Here is a 26,664-nt window from a genome sequence, read left to right as displayed (position 1 = left end):
TCCAGGGCTAGAAAGGTCGATTATGGCCAGCAGGTAGAGCACGGGTAACAAATCCTCTCTAAGACCTGAGTGCTTGAATTTGGCCAGGCATGTTCCTAGGTCATCCATTTCTTGAGATGGTTTTTTAGCTATTGTGAGCAAATTTTTTTTCATTTCATGTCTTAATTGGCTGTTGGAAAAATATATTGTATATTTATCTAGTTTTTACTTACTGCATGTTATCAATTAAAACATTTTAAGTTAATTGTCTGAGATCTCGTAGGGCGAGGGTATCTACAAACGATGACAAATTTTATCCTCCTTTATAATAGCCCTCATTTTAGTCAACTGTCTTATTCCACCAATTAGAACTTTTATGGCAATGTTCGATGAAGGAAATGACAGGCTTGTGGACACTTCTTTCAGGATTCAATAAAACTGCACCTGTGACCTTACTGATAAGTATCATGCAATCAGCTGATTGAGATAAGCTGCTCTTTTTTTTTTTTTAAGGATTTAATTTATTTATTTGACAGAGAGAGATAGCACAAGCAGGGGGAGCAGCAGGCAGAGAGACAGAGGGAGAAACAGGCTCCCGCTGAGCAAGGAACCCAATGTAGGACTTGATCCCAGGACCCTGGGGTTATGACCTGAGCTGAAAGTGGGTACTTGACTGAGTCAGCCACCCAGGCAGCCCTGAGAGAAGCTGTTCTTAATCAAGTTAAGAAAGTGTCCTTTTATTCCTAATTGGCTTAAAGCAAACAAACAACAAACCAGGAAAGAATATTACATTTTATTGGGTTGAGTTTGGGGAGATTTTTCCCTGGAATCACAGGTTGTGATGCTAGCTGGTATTTACCAGGACTCTGTCAGCTTTCATTCTTCAGAAATAGGGAATTCAAAGGTTGAAGGATAGGGAGCTTTCTAAGTGGCCTGTTCAAAGTGCTGAGGACAGAGCAGGATTGCTCAGCAAGACACAGACCCAAGGAGGGGTCACATGCAGGGTTGGGCAAGAGAGACGAAGAAGTGGCAAGTGGCAGTTGCTGTTTTATTTAAAACTTTTAAGGAAGTTGTTGCCAAACATTAAAGAGCTCAAAGAGTTATTAAATGGTAAGATTGCCAAACAGAACTCTACTACAGCTGATTAAAGACTTTTTCCCCCACAATTTTCTGTGGAGAAAGACTTTACTGCTTTCTCTACTGATACCTCCACTCATCCATACTTATCTTGGAAGTTCTTCCTGACATCTGATCTCAATCTTTCTTGCTGAGTGAGATACAGGCCTACTTAGTCTCCTATGACTTGTTTAAAGAAGAAAAAAGTAATTCCCCTACAAAGTAAGTGCAAGAATTTGTAGAGAACTTCACCCCTTTTAAAACCTAGAATTCACATGGCCACTTGAGTGTATTCCACTGGCTCAGAGTCAGCAGGGTTCGCAAAAGTCCAGAAATTGGGCTTGTAGCTTTTCGGATAGACATTGACATAATCTGTGGTTTCCTTTAGGTTCTCATAGTCCAGAGCAGATTCATTTTTTAGTCCTCCAGGGGTTGAAAAGACCACTTGTGTGTAATTCACATCCTTGGTGGCCTTAGTGGGGGGGAAACAGAGAAATATGCATCAAAATTCCTACCAGGGGACCCCAGGATGGAACTCTCACTCCAGGAGGCTCAGCTCACCCTAGGCTGGAAGGGAAAGAAGTGGCTTGCAGGTGTCTGTGTTGGAGAGCAGGGAAGGGGGAGTGGGGAAGATTGCCAATGCTGTCTGTAGGGAATTCATCAGTTTAAGGAAAGATGTGGAGACTCAGTCTCAGGACTCAAAGCAGACTTTGGCCCAGTGACTGGCGTATGGGGAGGAGGAGGTGGTCCATTGGCACTTGCATTTTTACAGCCCACCCAGACCCATTGTGTGGGGATGATCCATATTGCTACGAGCCTGACCACCTGTCACCTAAGGATGCTGTAAAAGCTAAGAAGCCCCTCCTTCCCTGCTCCCATCTCTGGAGCAGGGGTGACCTGGCTGCTCAGTCTTGTACAGCAAGGACCCCAACTGCATACAAAGGGCTGGGGTCACTAGGGGTATCCATTACCTGGCAGTTTTGAGGCGAGCTGTCGGAGTTGTCGGAGCTGTTGGAGCTATCTGAGGATGTGTCGCTGCCATCTAGGGAGAAATAGAAACTGTTCTTCTAAGGAAAGCTGGAGGGTGTTAGCAGGGAATGGACACAATGGAAGGAAGAAGGAGACAAAGAGGCAGAGCCAGCCACGTAAAGGTAAGCGGAGAAGAGGGATTGGGAGCCTCTCCAAATAGGCAGGAACGTGCCCAAGAGTCCAGGCACCGCTGCTCCATCCAGCTCCATCTGAAATGCATAGCAAACACTCTGGGCTTGATTGTGTTGGGAGGGATAATCAGGGACACGCTGACACGGTGTGGCCCCGGGCAAACAGCTCTAGCCTCCTCAGTCCTGGGCACAGGTTTGGCACTAAATGTGTCACTAACTCTAGGCAAGTGATATCCCTTTTTGTGTCTGGCTTTGCTCCCCGTGAAGCAAGAGGGTTAGATGATGACCTCTGAGGTCCCTGGCAACCAGAGTCTCAGATTCTGGCCAGGCTCCGGGGAAACCCTAGGGCCAGGGTCACGATGGGGCCAGGGTCCCTCCGTTTCCATTGGAACATTGAATTCTTGTGAGTGGTCTCTTGTGGTTCTCTGAGGTCTTACCTCAGTGCAGGGGAAGCCTGACAACCAGATCTCTTCAACTGAAAAGATAAAATTAGAAGGCTGGAGCAAATGCAAATCAACCAAGAGATAAATCATTAGAAAAAGTGTGATCCTTGGTGAGTAAAGTGCGGCAGTTGTTTTGCTGTGGAAGCAGTGATTTCCATTGTGTGACCAGTGACCCGGTGCGTCTCCCTGGCCCTGAGAGAGAAAACAAGAGGGCAGCATTCTTGTTGGGTCACTCACCACATGGGAATGGAGATTTGAGCCATTCCCAAGACTCATGTTTATTAAAATATCCAGATATCGTGGCCAGACGCAGGCAGACATCCTGATTGTCCCACGAAGTGGCCAGGTAAAACAGGCACCATAATATTTCAAAGACAGGAGCAGAGACAAGCCCAGTCCCCCTCTGCAGTGGCTCACATTCAACCAAACCTGGACAAGAACTTAGAGCCACACAAACCCATGGGGATGGCCCGATGCGAGAGGAAGAGCAGCTTACTGAAAAAGGCAGGCTGCTGGGGCCTTCACGGAGGTGGGTGCAAGGAATCCTCCAGCCGGGGGTCGAGCTGGCAGGGGCAGGGCTCGCTGCTGCAGGGCGGCTCCCCAGGGGCCCGGGCACAGAAGAATAAGCTTTATGACAAGTTGTCCCCCCCTCACTCACGTCTATAATGGGGCTCAGACACAGGGGTGCTCCGAGTCTCCTTCTCCTGGGCAGCGAGTGGCTGACGGTGGGCAGGGCCGGGCCCGGGGGTCTGGAGCCTGGCCCCTTTCAGTATCCGCTCACTCTTCTTGGCTAAAGCGGACAAAGCCACAGTCAAAAGTGGCAGCTCTCCAGGCCAGGCACATCCTGCCTCTGGGCACCACCCTCGATAGGGCAAAACGTTCAGAGAGCCCTCTTCAAACCTCCCACTGCACTCAAAGCCCTGCAGCACCCCTCAACTCGTTTGGAGTACAAGCCTCACTGTTCCTCCTCCTCTCAGTTCCAGCCACCCTGGCCTCTCTGCTCCTGCTGTTCACCAAATACCCGTCTGCTCAGAGCCTTTGCAGATGTCCCTCGCTTCCTCACTTCCAGAGGTTTATGCTCAAATGTCGGCATGTCAGTGATGCTGGCCGTCATCTAATTCATCTCTCCTTGCTTGGCTTCATCTTCTTCTTCTTCCCTAGGACTCACCATAATCCAACACACGTGTGTATACCTGTTTATCTAGTTTGTTGTCTGTGCCCCCCATGGAATATAAGTTATATAAGGACAGGGACTTTTGTTTTGTTTCCTGCTATATTGAATGAATGCACGCATGCATGCATGAATGAATGAATGGCTAGAGAAACCTAGACTTCCTTTATTTTATTTTCCCTAATTTTAATACCGTCCCAGAACAGAACTTCTCTATTTTCCACTGTGAATCAGTTTAAGAATTTAAGCTAATCTCTTAGTCTAGCCAGACTTCCTTCTGTTGAAATTCAAAGCCATTTCTTCACCACACTGAGTCCTTTGGCAGTGATGAAGAAAATTAGTCAGACCCAGGCTATATGAGCCCATCATCCTAAGCATTGCAGGAGGTTGTCTCTAGGTAGAGGGTCTGGGTGGTGGAAGGGCTCTGGGCTGTCATCCCCAACTGGAAATAGGTCGGGTCAGAGTGGAGATTACCCCGTACAGGATGATCTGCCCAGTGAATCCTCAAGGAGGTATTCAAAAGGGTCCTCGGGGGATCGTCGTGCTATAGGCTGGAGGATGGTGTCTGCAAGTGGTAGGAGGGAAATGCCAGGCCACTTACCCATGTTCCTGCAGAGCAGATAGTTGATGGCAGTGAAGAGGCAGGCCTGTAGGATGAAGGACACCACTGCAATCACTAAACCATGCCAGACCTTCATGTCTCTGTTGGGAAAGGAGAAAGGTCAGAGTTAGAGGTTGCAGAGATTCTAATGCAGCTGCAAACCCGTCCCTGCCCCCAGCCAGAGCCAGCCATCTGGTGCTGCTGTGTGTCTCAGGGCACGTCCCTTTGCCTCTCCGGACAGTAAGGCATGGGGAGCCGGGGAGGGTGGTGTGCATGCTCCAAAGCCAGTTTTACCAGTCAGTCTCACTGGAACCCCACTCACTCTGTCAGCATGATGAGCTTGCAGGGCAGCCCGGGGAATCAACGAAGCTCAGGCTCTTACGGGGGCAGAAGGAAGAGAGCTGGGAGCAACCACTCTGGGCACCACGTCTGCACGTTGCGTCCCCCACAGGGCAGGCCAGGAGAACTGCAGGAGGCAAGGTGGCTGGTCAGGACTCCTGGAATCTATGCCCCAATTCCCCTCAGGCAAACTCAGCGGCCGGGGGTGGGGGGAGTCTTTGCTCTCCCCAGCTTTCAGTTTTTGAACCTACAAAATAGGCAGTAACTAGTAGTTAGATAGTCGCACCTGACAGCGGGTGGGCATGCACTTGTGCCAGCCACAGCGCTGAGCCACTGGCACACACACCTACCTAACCCACACGGTCCCGTGTCTGGGATATCACGACCCCTCCTTTAAGGACGAGCAGTGGGAGATTCAGACTGCAGGGGGACACGTTGGAGGTCGCGCAGCTGGCAGCGGCTGGGCATGGATTTGGGTTCTAAATCCAAGCCTGCATCCTCGCCCGTTGGCCTCAGCTCCCGGAGAGTCTGCTGCCAGAAGTACCAGGGGAGTCAACTCAAGCAAATAGAGTCGGAGAGAGTCATTAAAGAAATCTAAATCTTGGTGCCTGGGTGGCTATCAGTTGGGTGTCGGCCTCCGGCTCAGGTCATGATCCATGTCCTAGAATCGAGTCCCACATCGGGCTCCCTACCCAGCGGGGAGTCTGCTTCTCCCTCTGCCCTTCCCCCTGCTCATGCTCTCTCTCTCTCTCTCTCAAATAAATAAATAAAAATCTTAAAAAAAAAAAAAAAAGAAATCCAAATCTTACATACATGCACTCACATGCACACCAGGCATGGCTTCATGGGGTTTTGGGGACCAAGACTCTGGATGCCATTATATCTCATGAATATGTTGATTTTAAAAATCAAGCTTTTGAATTTCATCAGCATGTTGCCAAATATGGAGTTTACTCTAGGACAAAGGTAAGATATTTTCAAAGCCTTCGAAATGATACTCGGCATTGAGACAGGGACACAACCACCTATTGTCCCGCAGCAGCCCATAAACCTTCAAAAGACTTTAAGTGCCACCGAGGCTTATTTTCCCCATTAGAGTTTCCAAATGCTAAGGGTGGTGTGGAAAGTCTTGAAAACTTTTGTTTTGATTGTGGTTCTCACACTGGGGCTTTCTAAGAATTTGGACCAAGAGTCAAGAGAGAGAGAAAGCAGAGATGGGCAAGAAGATATGTGGGATTTGCCACCAAAGCCTCCCCAGGGCTGGAGGCATTGGCCAGTTAGAAGTTTCCAGAGAGAAAACACCGCCATCTCTTTCACATACCTACCTACAAGCTAGCCCTTGGCAGTGACTTTTCTTCACAAGATCAAAAGCTGGGAGCAACACACACCCAATTTATCATCATACTTCCTCAACCTACCCCCCTTTATGACATAATAAATTCTAGCTACTTCTCCCGAAGGCACCTAACTCTACCCTTTGCTTTTCAAATTAAAATCTGTCAGGTTGCCTTGTAAGAATCAGGTGCTGGTAAGAAGGGGCTGCAGGGAGGCGGGAAGTAGACACAACCCAGACAGACAGAGGAGAAAGGACTCTGGGAAGATCCCAAAGTCCACAGACAAGTGAGTAGAAAATCCAGTATATCCCCCACCCCCACCCCCCACACACACACAGCAGTCAGCAAACTCCAGAAAGAGAGCTCAGTCAAAAATGACTTGTGCACAAAATAAAATTTGCAGAGCCAGGATGCTGGAAATAAAACACAAGAATGATGAAGATGAGGCAAATGGGGATTTTTCAGGAAAAAAACAATGATCTTGAAGGACTGGGCAACTTGACTGCAAAAAGGCAGAGATAGGGTTTTAATGCCTTGCTTTTGTCTCATTTTGAATAAAGCCTTTTAAAATTTCAACAGGTTCTGATCTCTCAAATGGATTCCAGTATTGATTTCTGAGGCAGCTGCAGAAGGGTGATTGGACTTTACCAGGAGAGCTTTATTGCATGACGAAAGACATGAAAATCACAGAAAGAGGCTAGAAGCAAAGCCAATGTGTCTGGGAAACCAACAGCGTTGTTTCAGTTTTAAAGCGCTCTAGTGCTTTAGTATTGATGACTTCATCTTCAATGTCTTAATCACAGAAATTATGTGTCCTTAAATCACAGAAATTATTCTCCTTTCATCAAAGGGGATGGCCAGAAAGCCACTAAGGGCTGTGTTCTGAAACCACACTCAAATTTTAATTTTTTTAAGGCTCCTCTCTCTCCTTATTTATGAAAAATTAAACAACTAATAGACATTTGTGGTGGAATTTAAAATGCAAATGAGCAAAACATTTCACAAAATCACCCGCATTTTATCCCATAACATTTTCTACAGATTTCTATAAGTATTCTGTATATGTGTGCATGTAAATATATGTATCCATATATACAATCTTTTCTAAACATGGCATCATACTGATTAGCAGCTTTTCCTCTTCACTGAGTATGTCGTAAACATGTTTCCAGATCAGAAAAACCTCCCTTAAAAAGTTCCAAATTGGAGGCCCACGGGCCAAATTTGGTGCCTAGGTGATTTTGCTTGCTTTAAAGACTGAGTTTTGGATGCCCTAAGAAGGATTATGTATCCTTCAGTCACTGATCCCTGAAGCTATTTGAGTTTACTACTCTTGAGTTTTATGGCATCATTGTAAATTACTATGATTCCCCTTTATCAGTGTTTCTTAGCACTTTCTGAGATCTAGTGCCAGACATTTCATTGTTGTCTAGAACTATTTTGCGCTGTGCTAGACATTCAGCATCATAGGAGACCACCATCATCCCGGGTTACTGTGACAACCAAAATTACCAAAAATGGCCCCGCACATTTCCAAATGCTTCATCCCAAGGCAGCAGCTCTTGCACCCTGTTGAGAATCACTGCACTAAATCAATGTTCCATTATTTTAAAACCAATATCTTATTTGGGCTCTTTACACAAAACTATAATGCGTATACTTCCTTCCATTGTTTTAATATATTATGAACATCTTGCTGGCCAAATGACACACAGTACCTGTGTCAGTATGTAACCCAACAGACTTCAGTAAGAATCCAAGTTCTGTTCCCTTCTAAATGTGAATTATTACATTTCTCAGTACCTCAGCTTCTGTACCTATAAGATGTGGAGATTGATCATGTCTACACCACAGCATTCTTGTGTGGGCTCAGTGCCTTATGCTGTTTCTAAAGACCAATATACAACACCAGACATGTAGGAAGCACTCAGTGATTACAGATGGGTCCCCATGACAGTTTGACTTAATGATTTTTAGACATTACAGTGGTGGAAAAGTAGAAACCATACTTGGAATTTTTAATTTGGATCTGTTTGTGGGCTGTGCACTACCCTCTCTGATGCTGGGCAGCTCCGAGTCAGCTCTGCAACGATGAAGATCAACCATCCCATACATTCACAACCCTTCTGTACCCACATAAGCATTCTGCTCTTCACTTGCAGTGCAGGAGTCAATAAGCTACATGAGATATCCAACACTTTACGATACAGTAGGCTCTTTGTGTTGGATGATCTTTGCTCAACTCTAGGCTAATATGAGTGTTCTGAGCTCACTTAAGGTGGGCTAGGTGAAGCGATATTTGGTAGGTTAGGTGGAGTAAATGCATTTCTGGTTTAGGATATTTTCAGTTTATGATGGGATTACTGGTACCTAACCCCGACGTAAATGGAGGAAGATCCAGATTCCATATTGTTCAACCCTGAAATGCTTCACCAAGATGGCAACTTGAGTAGAGCTATTAAAATTGAGTGGTCTGCTTTAGGAAACTCAGGCATTCATGTTAAGTATAGTTTGAAGATAAGATCCGGGACAGGATGAGGTATGAAAATGATGACAGATGTCATTATTTAAGTGGCTAATGGCCCCTAACCGCAATGAACAGGTTGTTCCTTGGGGTCTAATTGCAGATTGCTGATCAGACAGTGGGCAAAAACATCTGCTTATTTGCACCTCCCCCCACACACATACCAAATAACCAGGAAATGAGCAAATTAGGGTAATTATGTTGTGAAAAGAGTTCCTGGACCATGAGAGAGTTTGCCACCGGCTCATTCCATCATTAAGATTGGGACAGTCCTGCCCTCCTTCACTGGCTGAGTTTTGACACTTGGACCAACAGTAATATAGCGCTGTGTCAGGGACCTCCCAACCACACTCCAGCAGAGTGGAGTGGTTGGACTGGGAACACTTCCTCTGTTCGCTTCAGGCCCCGGGTGGAAATCCCAAGACTGATAAAGGAGCTCTTGGGGACCTGTGTGGTTGGTACAGCCCAACACTAAGGTAAAATAATAAAGATGCACCTCATTCCTGCCTGACATGCTTTCTTTGGAGAGTCATTTTATGAAGAGTAGTTTAAAACTAGAGCACAATAGAAAATTATTTATATGAAAATAATATGGATTGCAATAATCAATAATTGCTCTCATATTGTTAAGGCATTACTGATCTTTTAAAATTAAGTAGCTTTACTGACCTGGGTGGCTCAGTCAGTAAGGCATTTGCCTTTGGCTCAGGTCATGATCCTGGGGTCCTGGATTGAGCCCCACACGGGCTCCCTGTTCAGCAAGGAGTCTTCTTCTCTCTCTCCCACTCCCCCTATTTGTGCTCTCTCTCTCTCTCTCTCTGTTTCTGTCAAATAAATAAAACCTTTAAAAATTAAATTAAAGGGGGACCTGGGTGGCTTAATGGTTGAGCATCTGCCTTTGGCTCAGGTCATGACTCCGGATTCCTGGGATTGAGTCCCACATTGGGCTTCCCGTAGGGAGTCTGCTTCTCCCTCAGCCTATGTTTTTGCCTCTCTCTCTGTGTCTCTCATGAATAAATAAATAAATAAAATCTTAAAAAATAAAAAATAAAATTAAGTAGATTTAAAGAGTTTTAAGAGCCTTTAAAATAGTTTTTGCAATCTTCATTGATTTATTATTTTTAAAATTAAAAACTTGAGCCATAGCACAGCTGAATGGTGTGGGAAGAGAACAAGCCAAGGAGATGAGAGCCTGGCTTCTCCTCCCAGCCCTGCCCCTTGTTCATCGTGGAGCTGAGACAGGTAGAAGTCCTTGCTAGGCCCTGGAGAATGAAGTGCTAGACACTTGAAAGTCATCCTCAGGCTCTTTTGAGCTCCAGGCACTCTGCTCTTTAAAGACTGAGGTAAGGAAGAGGGAAGATAAGCAAATTTGGATGGAAATGGGATATTTTAAAAGAAAAAAATATCTGTTTTCATTTTATAATATCATCTTGTCTCCTCCACATTGCTAGGCTTTTCTCCCCTAATTTAATGCACACTTTGGAATAATCAAGAAGAGGAGAAAACATAAATAAGCCAAATTCATAATGAATCTAGCTGCAAAAACAGAGGAGATAAAAAAATTACGAGGCTCCTAAGGTGTATTTTTTAAAATGAGATCTCAATAAAATTAATGATTTCCTAGAAAAATATAAATTAGCAAAATTGATTCCACAAGGCACAGGAAACTTAACGAGACCAAAATCAAACCAAAGAAACAAGAAAGAAGTTTTGGAGGCAGCATGATATCTAGCAGTGAAAGGGAGAGAACTGGAGTCAGCTTGAGTTCATGTCCCAGCTCATTCTCTGCATGAGCTTGGTCTAGTTCTTAAACTCCTCAAAGTCTCAGTTTTCTTATCTGTAAGATGGGAGCGATAGTAACTAGTTCTCAGGTTTGAATAAGACGAATATAAATGATACTTGCTTCTGAGGATGACATAGATGAGCTATGTGATGTAGTTATTATGGCTTTTGTCACAGAGTAATAAGTGTGGAACAAATGATAGTTATTTATTTAGAAATTAAAAGCATTTTGGAATTAATCTACTCAAAATTGGTGTCCAAATAGTTTTAGGAAGTGAATTATTTTAAACTTTTGAGGAACATGTAATTTTTGTGGCATATATACAGACCCAGGGCACAGGAAAAAGGTGGAAAACTCTGCAGGATCATGTCATTTATGAACACCTTATGAACACAGGATTAAATATATGATAATATCACGAAGTTACTCCAGGGACATCCAGGAAATCAACTATGACAATAATGAATACTAGTGTTGAGTATTTACCATGCTCTTTTATGCTCTTGCTCTGCAAGAATAGACATTAATCACTGTTTCCTAGACAAGACAGTGAGGCTTGAGAATGTTGAGCAATTTGCCCTCGTCCCTCTGCTGGAAGAACCAAATTTCAAACCAAGCTCAGCTCTCCATCATTGCAGGGAACTGCCTCTTTTATAATATGAATAGAGCATCAATAGATCAAGTTTTTGAAATGATGATCTCACTAAAGTGTCAAAAAAGATTCATTTGATGAAATAAAATACTCATTTCTTATTTTTTTAAGTTAATGAAATAAGAATGTGATTGATAATTATTACTATAATAAAGAATATCCCTTCTATACCTAATCAACATCTTACCAAGCGGCAAAATGTTTTAACGGTGATTTGAAAACAAGCATGTGTGCTGTAACCATTTAAAAAAATTAATCCTGGAAATTCTAACTTTGAGAAGTTGGAAGTTCCTCCAACCTCAAACCTACAATAATAATAGGGGTGTGGAATAGTTATTGAGCATATTCTGTGACACTTTTACAAACCTAACTCATTTAATTCTCATGACCACCTAAGAGGTAGTTTATTCTTTTTTCCTTTTCTTCTGTTAAAAATTGAAGCATAATTATTATTTCCATTTTATGTAGAGTAAAACTAAGACATGGAGAAGTTTAAATAACTTGCTCAAAATGATAGGTCTTTGGGCCCAGGCAGGTTGGCACCAGAGCCTGAGCTATTAATGGATACATGAAAGCAATAAAAAAAAGGTATGGTTTCGGGCAAGGGCAAGTCAAATCATCCTTATTTGCAAAAGATGTGATTCCATAACTAAACATCCCCAAAGAATCAGTTGAAAAAGTAGTGAAATTGATGAGAGTACTCAAAAAAGTCCTGAGAGCATGATAAATATTCTAAAATTACCAGCTATTCTTCCTATTATATCAGCAATAACCAGTTAGGAAACAGAATTGCAAGGGGGTGTGGGGACCAGGAGCCTTAGCAGCCATCACACCAGATAGAGCTAAGAATAATTTGAAGAGGGCACTTGGGTGACTCAGTGGTTGAGCATCTGCCTTTAGCTCAGGTCGTGATCCCAGGGTCCTGGGATCGAGTTCTGCATCGGGCCCCCTACATGGAGCCTGCTTCTCCCTCTGCCTCTGTCTCTGCCTCTCTCTCTGTGTCTCTCATGAATAAACAAATAAAATCTTAAAAAAAAAAAGAAGAAGAATTTGAAGAAAATAATAAAAATGTGCTGAGATATCTAAAAACTGGGGCACCTGGCTGGCTCAGTCAGTATAGCATGCGACTCTCATTCTCAGGATTGTGAGTTTGAACCCCACGTTGGTTGCAGAAACTTAGAAATAAAATCTTTAGGGACGCCTGGGTGGCTCAGTGGTTGAGCGCCTGCGTTCAGCTCAGGGTGTGCTCCGGGAGTCCTTGGATCGAGTTCCACATCAGGCTCCCCTCAAGGAGTCTACTTCTCCCTCTGCCTATGTCTCTGCCTCTCTCTCTGTGTATCTCTCATGAATAAATAAATTATTTTTTTAAAGAAAAAAGAAATAAAATCTCTTAAAAAATAAATAATGTAAAAAAAGACATTAATAGACACGTGATACTTCAGATTGGAAATCCAGAAAACTAAAAAAATCACTTTGAAATTAATTTGTTGGTTCTATATAATTCCAATCAAAATTACAGTGAGAATTATTTTACAACTCCAAATTAATTCTGAAAGTTATCTGGGGAAAAAAATAACAGTTGAGAAGAGCTGAAACATGTGAAAAGGAATTGTGACCAGGTGGGTTCCTGTCATATCATGTTTTTTTTTTGTTTTGTTTTGTTTTTTAGATTTATTTATTTGGGGTGGGTGGGCAGAGGGAGAGAGAAACTCAAGCAGACCCTGTGCTAAATACAGAGCTCCATCTCACCACCCTGAGATCACCACCTGAGCCCAAACCTAGTGTTAGTGGCTCAATCAACTGTGCCACCTGGGTGCCCCTTGACATACCACTTCTAAAGGGTAGTATAGACTTTAAAAAATTCACTGGGATGTATGATAAATAAGTAACGAAAGTGGTTCACAAAGCTGTGGAAGGAAAGTGTCGTTTAAGAAACGTTGCACACAGAATAATGAATTAGCTACCTATAAGAAAAACAAAAAAGAAACTTGCATCCAGACATGATATAACAAAATAAATTCCAAAGGGATTAAAGAAGTAAATATATTCAATTTGAGGCACTAAAAGTAGAAGGAAATGGGTTGGATATTCACATATTCAATAACATTTATTAAATCCTAGACTTAATAAAAAGCTGAGAAAACTTTCTCAGCTTACACACAATGAAAGAAATAACAAAGCGACAGGAAAAATAGATTTTACTCTAAAATATTAAAATTTCATGTATTTAAATCAAATAAACAAAATTTAAAGGCAAATAGACAAAAACGTTAGAACCAATGTATGCAATATATAACTTTAAAAGGCTTAGATTTTTTTTTACAAAAATTCTTAAGAAAAACCCTCCCATCTCCAATGGTAAAAAGATAAATGGAACAAACAATTTACAAACAATCTGGAATGAAACCAAAGCTATTATCACATGGTAGCCCTACCCACTATTGATTATAAAAGTGAAAATGGGAAACAATCTAATTGAAAAACAAAGGTTACATAAATTACGGTGAGGGTATAGAATGGAATATTACACCAACATTTAAAATTATATTGAGAAAAAATTAATCTGGGGAAGGAATCTGTTCCATGAAGAAGTACCATGCAGGTATATTGAGCTACATACAAAACATATTTTAAAAATATAAAAAGAAAGGAAATTTGTAAAAAAAAGAAAACTTTGGATCATTAAACTTTTTTTATATTAATTTAGTAATAACCCCTAGTCATCTGATTCAGTTCACCAAATCCAGAATAGTTTTTTGACAGTAATTTTGCTTATCAAATATAGATTTATTCATGAATGTAAATATGGAAATTAAACTGGGGATTTCATTTAAATGTACTTTGTTCAAAAAGAGCAAATAGAAAAAAAATACACCTATATGTTAACAAAAATGGGTGTTGGGATTGTGGACAATGTTTTATTTAACTATTCTATCTGTCATTGTCAAAGTTTTCTGCAATTACCGTATCTTTTTTCTAATCAAGGAAAAAAATATTTTAAGAGTATTGAAACAAGCCCAGAAATTCTGAGCCCCTCAGTTAGCATAGTACCAAATTTATCTACGTAAAAAATTTATCTACCATCTAAATTGTATCTCACCATGTTAATAAAACATTGAGATAATCAGATAAATGTGTGAGTTCCAATCAATCAAATACATATGGAGTGGTCTAGATGTATGTCCTTATGCGTAATAGTTTGATGGGCAAGAGGAAAGAGAAAACACCACCTGAACAGTCAGGAATTCACATTATACTTGGAAAATCAAGATATTAATATGGGAAAAATCAAAAAGCAGAAGAGATGTCACAACAAAGCATGATGAATCATCAGAAGGAATGGTATCCATAATATGTACCATCTTAGAGGAGAAATTGATCCCCACTCCACAGAGAGGAGTCATTGAGTAGGATCTTGGAAGAAAAAGCAATGGATGGATGGAGAAGTAGGGGAAGAGCAGTCCAGCTAAATGTGTCTGCCAGCCCTGACTGTTGGGGAAGCCACTGCCTTCAACAAGGTTTGGTATAGATTTGGCCACACATAAATAAGATACTGCACGAGAAAGCTGGATACGCTGCAAGACATCCTCACAAATAAGTGCAGGAAGATGGTGAGGAGCAGGGACTTGGTGGCCAGATGGCTTGGATTTGGAATTTCAGCTCTGATCTTCCTGGTTATGAGTTAGTTGCTTTCTTTCTCTGGGCCTCAGTGTTTTATCTGAAAAATGAGGACAGCACCTGTTTCTTTTTTTAACTCACGTGTTGGTTGTGTGCTTGTTCTATGCCAGCATCATGCAAAACATGTTGCATAAACTATCTCATTATTTTTTATTTTTAAATTTTCTTGAAGTAGGCTCTATGCCCAATGTGGGGCTCAACCACAGGATCAAGAGTCACGTGCTCTACTGATGCGCAAATCAGGTACCCCTACAAATTATCTTATTTAATCATCAGAACAACAAACTTATGAAGTAGCTACTATTTTCACCATGTAACATAGGAGAAATCCAGGCTTTAATTCCCCCACGAGGAGGACAGACTTCAAACCCGGGCTGTTTGGGGCCACAGCCATCACCATACTGCATACAATATTTAAGAAGTTTAGTCGAGTGCCTTGCTTATATACGTGCTCAACAGATGGTGATCCTCAGACCCAAACAGAGGACTTAACACAAACTGGTTTAACTGTAAAATCGTACCCATTTCCATAGGGCCCTGCAAAAAAACTGGGCTCACCCATGATTTTCAGGTAAGAGGTATAAGCAACCCAAGATACAAAGGCATATGGAAGTCCTCAGTCCTAAATGGTCCCTGCTCCCATGACTGTTGCCATGTCCACTCACCAGGGGACAGAGAAAGTAAAAATATCCAGCAGTGAGAAGGGAGGAATGGAGTCTGCCAAATACCACGGGGAAGGAGACAGCAGAGAGTTAGGGCATCACCTTTGTCCTGGGTGTCAGAAAAATCGTCTCTGGATTCCCTTCAGTGCCCCATGGCAGGGGCCTCACCCCAGGTGGTTGGGACACATCTGGAATGTGAAATGAGAACCCAGATCAACTTTCCAGCATGGTGACTTTGTAAATTCAGCCACCTTGGGTATGTTGCTTCTTTCTGAGCCTCTGTCTAAACTTCTCTGTCTAAAACTGAGCGTGTGTGTGTGTGTGTGTGTGTGTGTGTGTGTGCTAAATAGATCTAGTTCGGGCATTTTGTTGTACTAGAATTCCCTGAGGCATCAATGATGAGAGACTCAAAATAACCAGAAATACAACTTTAAGCTTCAACCAGATACACCACACCTCTCATAATACATATTTATAGGAACAGGCATCGCCAAGTTTTAAGGAAGAAAACAAATCATTCAAAGTTTCTGATTCGTAATTTTGGGGAAGGCACTTTTATCAGCAATGACCATATATAAATGTAACCTGAATGTAACTTAGTTCTAAAACTAAATCAGCGAGTATACAAAGAATGGCGAGCAACTCAAGCAGTATTCCTGGATTCATTTTTGCTGGTTCCCACGAAGCTCCGGGTGAATTGAAAGGGCCAAGTCATTTGGTTTCATAGATCACCCAGCTATTTTTCAGAGAAGCTAAGCACCTCTACAGATTACGATCAGTTTGTGAGTGCTTTGGTGGCTCAGACCATGTCTTGTCCATATTTTACACACCACAATTCCTGGCACAATACTTAGAGACCATGGGTAGGAGAAGCACTTTGCAACATTCTGTTGCAATTCAATCAATTTACCTAGAGGAAACACTAACCCTGGGGGAGCCACTTAATGTCCTGAATCTCAGTTTCTCTTCTGCTAATTGGGGAGTCAAATGCCTGCCTCCTAAAGTTTTTCAAGGCAGGTAATCGAGACGGCGGAAGCTTCCAACACCATTCCTTCCTCATTGTTGGGTCTCAGAGCTTCATGGGCATCCCAACCTATGCAGTTTGGTCATGCAAGGGCCCCTCAATTGGTTTACTACTCTGCTGTTGCCAGCTTTATTTTATTATTTTTTAAGATTTTATTTATTTATTTGAGAGAGACTGAGATAGCAAGTGGAGAGGAGAGGGAGAAGAAGGCTCTCTACCAAGCAGGGAGCCCAATGTGGGACTCGATCCCAGGACCGTAGGACCCTGACCCGAGCCAAAGGCAGATGCTTAACTGACTGAGCCACGCTGGCATCCCTAGATTCTTAATAATTTCTTAAAAAGGAACCCCAGATTTTCAGATTTTCATTTACACTGGACCCTGCCTATTGTACAGCCGTCCTCAGTCACGGTATTGATTTGAGCAGAGTTGCCAAAGCTCGAACAAGGTCACTATACAGAGCAAGAAATAGGTCAGCCAATCACCAAGTCTCCCCTGAGTGCCTCATCTACACCCGTGAGCCCTGCGCCTTCTGAACTCCCAGAGGATGGCTCTAAGCACACTCTTCGGCACTAACTAAACAGAGATTTGCTTTCCCGGTTTAACTTCGGTCAAGCCACTTAAGATCTCTGTGCCTCAGTTTCCTCAACTGTAAAGAGGAGCTATTAATAGCATCGGCATTTTCAGGGTTGCAGTGAGGATAAAATGAATTAATCTCTGTAAAGCTCTTAGCGCAGTTCCTGTCGGGGGTAAACTCTCTGTAAGGGTCACCTACTACTCTTCGCTGTTGTCTTACAACTTTCCTCTGCAGCAGCCTGCATTCTGACTCCCATTCATAATGCTTCAAATTGCCACCCCAGGCTTGCCCTTCCACATATGCCCGTTTTTTGCAACTCAGAGCAAATCTAAAGGAAAATACTTCTGCAGGGAGATGTTTCCTGGGATCTGCTTCCCTTCGACTTAAAAGGAGTGATTAATTTATAGCTATTATATTGATAGAGGGCTTCACTGGGCACCGTATCTACTACTGGTCTGCAATCCTCATAGCAACACTGTAAGGTGGCTTGGTTGTATGTCCATTTTACAGATGAAGAAACTGAGGCTTGCACAGGTTTAACAGAGTTCTTTGGCTCTAGTTCTGTCTGAATCCAAGGTCTGTGCACCTTTTAGCCGGAGCCCTGATTACAACTGCTGGTTAGCGTAGATACATCTTAGGTCTCAGGTCTCAGGAACAAGAGACTAATGTCCATCAAATACAAATTGCTCCATCTTAGGCTCCTGCCATGCCAAATACAAGTGACTTCCACACTCTGGAATCCCAACACAGAGACAGAGAATCCCCTCCGAGACGTCTGCACATATATGTTCACAGACACACACTCCTCCAACTAATGTAAAAATCTACTGACCCGGACAATACTTACCCCCAGGACCACGAGCAAGGTCTAACTGACCCCAGCTTGTGCTTCAGCAATGTCCCGATGGAAACATCATCCCCACCAACACCCCAGCCCCACCCAGAAGCTTCTCAGTCATTGGTGGTCAGTCACAAATGTTTCACCACTTCCAAAAGGGCGGGGGCATGCTGCTTGGAAGATAATAATCTAGCTCAGTTGAGTAGAGCAGAGTGAAGCAATAGATAACACCTTCTATCTCTCTCAGCAGGGCTCTACCCTGCTCCTCTTTGCAGACAGTTTACGTAGATGGAGGAGATTAGTAGTCTCTTTATCTCCATGTGATCGCACATTTAAAGACCACAAATATGCCCGTAGCCTGGTAACATGGAAAGAGCACTGATGGGGGAGCCAAGAGGCCTGGGTTCAAGTCCCATCTCTTGTATTAACTTGTTGCATGAGTTCAAACATATCACTTTCCATCAGACAACCCGTGTTCTTCCTCTATAAAATGAAGAAACAGGTGTCTCGATATTAGCAAAGGTCCCTTCCAGCCTGGCCCATCTTTGAATCTGCGTGTGATGTGGCCCCAAATTAAAAGATGCGTGTGACAGATTTGGGGAGCTGATGAGGATCGTTTTCCAAAGACAATTTCTTTGCCATTAAACATTAAGTGAAGCCAACCTAAGACGGTTGTTGCAGTTTATATGATCACACCAGGAAGGCAAGGAAGGCCAATTGCAGGCTTTTTGTGGGTCTCAAGCTAAAGCCCCAGGATTCAAATTTGGGGGTGAAGAAGACATGAGGAGGATAAAATGATCCTGCTATAAAGTGAAGAAAGCAGAAATGTATAGGTCTCTGTGACATCACCTCCCTGTTGAGAACAAGTTAGAACCAGTGTAGAACAATGGCTTCAGAATCAGATATATTCAGATGTAAACCCTGCTATATTACTTGGTGGCTGTGCGTCTTGAGGAAAGTTGCTTAAAGTTGCTTAACCTCTTTTTCCTTTGTAAAATTGGGTTAATAATAATAAATACCTAATTTTTAAAAAATCTCCTAAGTTCGTTTAAAGTTAAATAATACAAATAGATCGGCAAAGCACTTAACAGAAGATCCTTTCTGGGGTAAACAACAAATAGTAGCCATCTATATTTTTATTCTAGAAAGCCATCCCTTAGGCTGAATCTTGCTCAGTGACTCTTGATGTATCATCAGCTCACTGTGGAAGTAAGTCTGCGGCTGGAGCTACCGTTTTCTTTCCTTTACAGAAGTTGTGTTAAGGACACAGAGCCCTGCTATCACTCAAGATTTAGGAGCCCACAAGAGTGATTTCCTAACTGGGCTCTCCACACCCTCCGGGTTCACCTGCCAATATCAAATACTCTCCCCTCTGCTCCGGGTCGGCCTTGCTCGCTGAGTAATTAACTCAAGCCACAGTTAACTTACGGGAACCAAGCTGAGTCTCAACATTTCCAGCACCGTGTGACATGAACCCGGTGTAGCTGTGGCAGCAGCCAGAGCTGTGTGAGCTTCAAGTCGCTCTGCTCCTCTGCGTGGACCACTCTTGAACCTTCCATGACACCGTTCCGAGGCTCACAGTGCCATGTAGTTATTGAGGATCTTTGAACGAGACGTATGTGGGGTTCTCATGTGTGCACGCTCACTAGACAGTGATGCAACAATAAAAAGTCCACTTGACTTGGACATCAGTGCCCCAGAGATCTGAGGCACTTGGCAGGTCTGGACTGCATTTTCCTGGTATAGAACTAGAAGGAGTTCTGATTAGATCATTCGTGACTCTGCACAGCAAAGTAAGGGGCTCTGAGGGTCTCTGTCTTATTCTTCTCTGGGTCCTGGGTGGCCAGACCTTTGCCTGTATCTATAGTAGGGGCTCAACAAATACAGCAGGGGCATGAATAAGAGAGTGAATAAATTCAAGTGCTCAGTTACACACGCAGACCTGCAGCTCACATCCCATCTAAACACAAACACGAGGATGAGCTGAGGATTCACCCACAAACGCACTTAGCCTGCTCCTGCCTGGAGGCCCCTGGGAACACGTTCCTCGCCCGGGCTCCCTTCTGGGCTGCATCTGCCGAGTCCCACATGACAAGGGCCCTCCTGTCTGCTTTGAGCTCAACAGACCCCAGCCCCAAAGGCAGGACTTGGGGGGAGATCAGAACAGTGATAAATGAAGTTATAACATCTGTAACAGCAACAGGAAGTTATTTTTGATAGTTTATCACCTGCTGGAGTGGCTGATGGTCGTCGCTAACACGCCTTCCCCTACACTCCCCCGACAGTGTATGAGACCTCATCCCTCCCAAAGCCCTTTCCCCTGCGCAATGTCTCCGACCCCTGCGGGACACGGTGTCTCCCAGAGAACACAGTACAGTCTGCAGGAGAAGTGATCTAGTCTCCCCATCTATAAGAGAGGAAGGTGGTGTTGCAACGGGAGTAGGGATTTTCTGGCAAAGGGAAAACCTCTTGCTCACCATGCCATCCCCCTAAAACGTTCTCCACACTACTTCCCCTGCATACTTGTCTTTTAAAAATACTTTTCCAAATTGTTTTCCACATTATATCAAATGAACTTTTAAAACCCACAGCTCTGGTTATGTCATTTCTCTGCTTAAAAACTCTCCCGTGGCTTCCCATTGTACTTAGGACAAAATCCAAGATCCTGAATAAGATCTATAAGGCTCCCCCTACCTGGCAGCTGCCTGCCCTTTTAAAGCTATAGCTCAGGTATTTTGCTTGGTTTTTTCTCTCCACCCTCTTCCAGACCCCCTCCATCACAGGCTGTCTGCTCAAATGGGTCCCTCTGTGCCCAAGTGGTTTTCATGGTACTTTTTTTAAGATTTTATTTTTAGGTAATCTCTACGCCCAATGTGGGGTTTGAACGGACAACCCTGAGATCAAGAGTGGCATGCTTATGAGCCAGCCAGGTGCCCCGTCACCGCATTTTTAATGGCTATGTAATATCCCACCTTGCTGGCATAACCCTAAATTCCAAACCATTCCTTGGGTCATCACTAGTTGTTTCCAGTGTTTTTACTCTTGCAAATAACACCGTCATAGTTAACTTTGTACACACTGGTTTTTTCCCCCTTATTTCAGACTATTTCCTTAGGATTCAGTTCTAGAATTGAATATCTAAGTTCAAGGAAAGTGCACTTATGGTTCTTGCATCATATTGACCTTCTGCTTTCAGAAGATGTATCCTCTTAGCAGTATTTGAGCGTGTTCATTTATCTACAATCTGGAGAGCAATGAGTTATCATTTTTCAGTAATGATAGTTACAGCCAGGAGGGTTTTATTTTTTTAATTTTTTTAAGATTTATTTATTTATTCATGACAGATACAGAGAGAAAGAGAGAGGCAGAGACACAGGCAGAGACAGAAGCAGGCTCCATACAGGGAGCCCAACGTGGGACTCGATCCCGGGTCTCCAGGATCACACCCTGGGCTGAAGGCAGTGCTAAACCACTGAGCCACCCCGGCTGCCCGCCAGGAGGGCTTTAATTTATTTTTTTCGAATCTGTTTATCATTAGTCATAACATGTTTTACTATCTATTGAGTGCCAGGAACTGTACCAGTTGCTTCCTGTACACTAATTTATTTAATCCTCAGAACAAACTTGCAAAAAGGGTATTATTTTAAAATGAAGAAACTGAAAATTGGGGAGGTTCTTGAGAGTTTGGTAAATAGCAGAACAAGGATTCAAATTCAGATCTTTCATTATTATTTCAAAAGCCATTTGCTTTATGCAATATTTGTACACATTCTGTACCCCCTAATGGACTTTGTGCATTGGTGAGTAGGTCGACACTCAACATGCCATGGGCAGCGTGCACTGCAGAGCCCTAAGTTCACATGACAACAATATGAAGCACCGAGCCCTGCACTTTTCCAGAGTCAATGGTCTACAGCCAGGAGCTACTTGCCCTTGGTCACCCCCACCACTCCTGCCCCCTCTTTCAGCTTTAACTTTTTATTGATTGGTGGGCTTGCTCCATAACTTAAAGCTTACCTTCAGTGACAGATGCCCTACAATGACCACCTCCAGAGTTGTTCAAGAATCAATGAGCCCACATGAAGTACTCTGTTAACTACAAAACACTCTACAAATGTTAGACTGTATTATCTTTCTTTTTCTGCCTTTTCAAAGAGTGATTGATTGATTTTAGAGAGCTCACATGCTAGCAGGGAAAGGGCAAGGGGAGAGGGAGAGGAGGAGACTCTCAAGCAGAGTCCCCGCTGAGCAAGGAGCCTGACGTGGGGCTCCATCCCACGACTCAGAGATCACAACCTGAGCAGAAACCAAGAGTTGGATGCTTTACCGACTGATCCAGCCAGGCACCCCAGGCTATATTATCTTTTAAAAATAACATACAGGAAAATGGAGAGTGACAGCTACCGAGAGCAGGGTTCCTTCTAGATTGTTCTAAAATTGATTGTGGTGCTAGTTGTGCATTTCTGCCGATGTACTAAAAACCACAAGATTGTTAATGAGTGAATTCTACGGTATGTGAATTCCACCTCAATGAAGCTACTATTAAAAAAGAATTAAAGAAAAAATCGAAGGCTTTCCTACTATGGCATCAGTGTTATTCCCCCTAAATGGTTCTGCCACCCATTCATTCTGTGGCTATTTCTTGATGGTCTGTGATGTGTCTGGCCCTATGCTAAGTGCTTGGGATACAGAGTGAAGAAGATAGACGTGGTCCTTATCCTCATGTGACTGGGATCATAGACTTCAGGCAAGAAGTCACAAAGAGGGGGGGCACCTGGGTGGCTCAGTTGGCTGAGGGTCTGACTTAGGTCATGATCAGCTCAGGTCATGATCTTAGGATCTCAGGATTTCAAAATTGAGCCCTCTTAAGATTCTCTCTCTTCCTCTGCCCCTCCTCTCCCTCTCTCTCTCTCTCTCTCTCTCTCTCTGGCTCTTGCTCTCACTCTCGTTCTCCCAATTTTGCTCTTGCTCTCACTTTCTCTCTGTCTCAAAACATAAAAATAAATAAACAAATAAATAAATAAAAATAAGTCACACAAAGGTGTGATGAAGGCTGTATTCTGGAAAGTTGAAAGGAGTCAGTGAACAGACAGCAGTGGGGCTCATCACAGTCTTTGGTCAGAGAAGCCTCAGCTTCTGTCTGCAGGTAGAGCCACAGATTTCAGTGGCACAGGCAAGCAGATGCTCCTGAAGACTTTGGGAGTAGAGTGAGAACACAGAGGTCCCAAGAGAAAGCCCTGAGATGCTCCAATATCAGAAGGACAGCTGGAGCCTGAGCAGGAGACCCCAAAATCATGATGAAGACATAGCAGGAACAGGACAGGAGTGGACAGATGCTAGGCCTCAAGGGACATCCATCTAACATCTGGGGCTCCTGGCTGTCCCCCCACTTCCCTTATGCAGTCAATATTGCCCCAGCTGGTGTGTTTCCAGGGGATGTCAATGAAGTTACTGGATCAAGTTTTCAACATTCCATGTCCAGGAACATATTTTCAGAGTATATTAGAGGAGTACACTATTTTTGCAAAGCCTGAAATACACCCTTTTCTAAAAACAAGAATCCTTTGGAAATGAAGGACATCCCTCTGCACTCATCAGTCTCGTTAAATTTGCACTGTAGTACGTTGTGTTCTTTCCTCCATCTGGCCTCGCCTACCTTGCACATAAATTTTCTTCCACTGTTTTGAGTCCATGTTGGCTCTCCACTCAGATGATCGGCAACCAAGGAAGTGAAAAAGTGGGGGTCATGTGATTTATTTATTGGCAGAGTTTCTGATTATGAGGAGCTACTGCTGAATGATACCTGAGGCAGGTTCTCAAACAAAAAAACCTCTGGTAATGGATAATGGCCAGTCCCTTCTAATGTTGGCAACATAGTCCTGCTGATCTAGTTCCCTCAAGTAACCAATGAGACACAACTCCTTATAATACAATCAATTGTAATAACCAGTTACTAATTCTTCACATTTTCTATTGCATCTTATAGTTTATTAAAAAGATTTTATTTATTCATTTATGATAGACATAGAGAGAGAGAGAGAGAGAAGCAGGGACACAGGCAGAGGGCGAAACAGGCTCCATGCCGGGAACCCGACGTGGGACTCGATCCCGGGACTCCAGGATCATCCTGAGCCAAAGGCAGGCGCCAAACTGCTGAGCCACCTAGGGATCCCCTGCATCTTATAGTTTATAGAATATTTTTGTGAGACATTATCAGAAAACACCTGTGGAAGTAGCCATTATTATTTCCATTTTACAGATGAGAAAGCCTGAACTTAGGGAAATTAGTTAACTTGGGAAAGGTTGGACACAGTAAGTGAAGGGCTGAGATTGAGAGCCAACAGTGGTGACTCAACGGGGTTGTGCAGGTGGCAATGGACCTGTCCATCTTGGCAGCGGGCATTAAAGGGGTGTGTTGTCTCTAAGGATTTTAAAACAATAAAACTAAAGGCAACTTTATTTTTTATTATCACCATGCGCCAGTAATTCTAAATAACGTCAGTGATAACTGTTACTTCTGGGCACTGAGAAACTTGCTCTAATAGAAACATTAAGAGAGCAAGTGAGCCTTATTTCCAGTCACACACAGAGATTTCTCTCAGGACTTTGGAAAAGATTTTATGTTCCAAATCCCCGTCCTTGTTAAAACAGTTATATTCTCTTTGATGATTTTCAGAGCCTTGCAGGATTGTGCTTTTTCAGGAGAAATAACAGTGGACACAATGTCTAGAAGCTCCTCAACCTACTTAACAGAATTTCCCAAGAATCTTCTAGAAGAGAAGACTCACATCAATTCACTCATTCACCAAATGCACTAAGCAGCTCCTCAGAGAGATGCAATGCAGGAGGCATGGGTGCAGGTAGAGAGCAAGGAGAGGAAGGCGGCTCCCACCAGGCTGGGGAGCTGTGGACAACTTCTTTTGAGGATAAGCTGGAGGAAATCGTCTTAGAGTCCAAGACCTGGACCTTCTTGGAGCACATAATTTACTTGCCCTCCAGGCTTTAGCTGGAAATATCCAGAATTCTCCCTTCCAAACTGAGAAGAGTAGCTGTTTTCTACAAAGTCACAAAGGTTGATTTAGGATTGGAGTCTCAGCTGTTAGCCCAGACCTGAACGGTTTCCTAGAACCTCAAATTCTCAGTGCTAAAACTGGGACAGTCCCCAGGAAATCGAGATGGTTGACCATCCTTCCTTCTAGTTGCTAAGATTTCTTAATTACTTCTAAGTGTTCATTTGGCTGTTGTTAAAATCACCATGGGCCCCAAGATTAGGGGAAAGATTAGAGAAAGCCTGAGAAATATCTTTATTTTAGATATCTATAGGAGCCAGCGCCAAGACAGGCTCACACATGAGCTCCAGGAAGACCCTAGAGCGGGATCTCTTAAGACCAGTGTTACTGACATTTTGTGAAGGATAATTCTAGTTTCGGGGGAGGGGGGTCTGTCCAGTGCATCTTAGGTTTTTTAACAGCATCCCTGGCCTCTACCCAATGTATTCCAGTAACACACCACGTGCGCACGTGCACACACACACACCCCACCTCATTGAGACAATCAAAAATGTCTCCAGATATTTTCAAATGTCCCCTGGAGGGGGGAGTGAAATTTCTCCCAGCTGAGAGCCACTGCCATAGAGAGATGTCTCTTGCAGCCTCACTAAGAATTTGGAGCTGTTGTGCACAAATCAGTGTTGGTAGAGAGGGTGTCCTGGCTTCAGGCTGAGCAGTCACCCCATTTGCCACGATGAAAACCTAATGGCTACTCTAACCCCTAGAGTTAGCCTAGTCACTCGGTCCCTCTGCGACAGTGCCACCTGAGCAGGTGTCCTCTTTTACCAGTTCTTCCCATGAGCACTACAAGGAATACTTCCCGTCCTATGGATGCCCCTTAGGGAAATGAAAGGAAGTTTAAAGAATACTACATGGCCTTTCACAGAATATATTACATATTGAAGGCTCTGAGAAGCCTTGCAATAAAGAGTCCTGTCTAAATTTTATAATCCTTGGGATGCCTGGGTGGCTCAGTGGTTGAGCATCTGCCTTTGGCTCAGGGTGTGACCCTGGGGTCCAGGATCGAATCCCACATCGGGCTCCCTGCATGGGGCCTGCTTCTGCCTCTGCCTGTGTCTCTGCCTCTCCCTCTGTGTGTCTCTCATAAATAAATAAATAAATAATAAATAAATAAATAAATAAATAAATAAATAAATTTTACGATCCAGATTTATGTGAAGGTCAATCTACCCATTAAGATTTAAATATCATTGGTTCAATATTCTAGCCGTTGGTTTAGAAACTCTGGGGCCCTCTCTGAGATTTCTGAGAATTTCCAGAGGGTTTGTGTTCCTGTACTCACTTCCAGCTCTCAGTTCGGCCTCCTCCCGATTTGTCCAACTCATTCATATAGCACCTTTCACCACTTCCCTCTTATTTCTGCTCTATGCTGACCAAGACGTGTATTTCAGGCCCCCTTCCCCTTCCCCAAAATACCTGCACGAGGCATTGGTGTGCTCAGCAGGCTTTCCTGAGGTTTGTAGTGGTAGAAGTCTTTTATGTGACTTTGACCTTCCTTCCTCTCAAAACTTTCCCCTTTATCCCCCTAAATCATGATTCTTCCAGCTTCTTCTACCCCCACTCAACTCATTCTCACTTTATTGTACAAAATATCTTCACTTTACCCTCCTTCCTTGGTCTCAGACCTACTTTTGCACTTTGAAAGTATTGTTAATGGGCGACTGCCTACCGTACCATCCAAACTCTGACTTTTGAGTGAAAGGGGATGTCATAAT

At 43.4% G+C, this 26,664-nt stretch overlaps 1 protein-coding gene across 2 annotated transcripts; it reads right to left on the bottom strand.

Annotated features, from left to right (window-relative positions):
* Positions 1-7: 7 nt before the first annotated feature.
* RHEX (regulator of hemoglobinization and erythroid cell expansion) lies at positions 8-17,976 on the bottom strand. 2 transcript variants are annotated; one of them, XM_025420667.3, is made up of 6 exons: positions 17,889-17,976; positions 4,793-4,936; positions 4,471-4,571; positions 3,357-3,488; positions 2,067-2,137; positions 8-1,567 (listed from the first exon to the last, which is right to left on the bottom strand). In XM_025420667.3, the coding sequence occupies exons 2-6, from the start codon at positions 4,801-4,803 to the stop codon at positions 1,367-1,369; spliced, it is 516 nt and encodes a 171-aa protein (XP_025276452.1). In that variant the 5' UTR covers positions 4,804-4,936; positions 17,889-17,976; the 3' UTR covers positions 8-1,366. The 2 variants fall into 2 exon arrangements, with proteins under 2 accessions (XP_025276452.1, XP_048962828.1); XM_049106871.1 differs by lacking the exon at positions 17,889-17,976 and having other exon boundaries at positions 4,793-5,047.
* Positions 17,977-26,664: the final 8,688 nt, after the last annotated feature.

The sequence above is a fragment of the Canis lupus genome, chromosome 38, assembly GCF_003254725.2.
Source record: "Canis lupus dingo isolate Sandy chromosome 38, ASM325472v2, whole genome shotgun sequence".
In the NCBI taxonomy this organism is placed as follows: domain Eukaryota; kingdom Metazoa; phylum Chordata; class Mammalia; order Carnivora; family Canidae; genus Canis; species Canis lupus.
Note: the sequence above shows the minus strand (reverse complement) of the source record. Positions and strands in the feature narration are given on the sequence as shown.

What these genes read in the sequence shown, in the direction of transcription:
- RHEX (XM_025420667.3), bottom strand. An exon ending in TCTGCTCTGCAGGAACATGG is followed by an intron (nt 3,489 to 4,470) that starts GTAAGTGGCCTG and finishes TGTCCGCTTTAG; the next exon opens with CCAAGAAGAGTGAGCGGATA. An exon ending in GTCTGAGCCCCATTATAGAC is followed by an intron (nt 2,138 to 3,356) that starts GTGAGTGAGGGG and finishes ATTTCTCCCTAG; the next exon opens with ATGGCAGCGACACATCCTCA.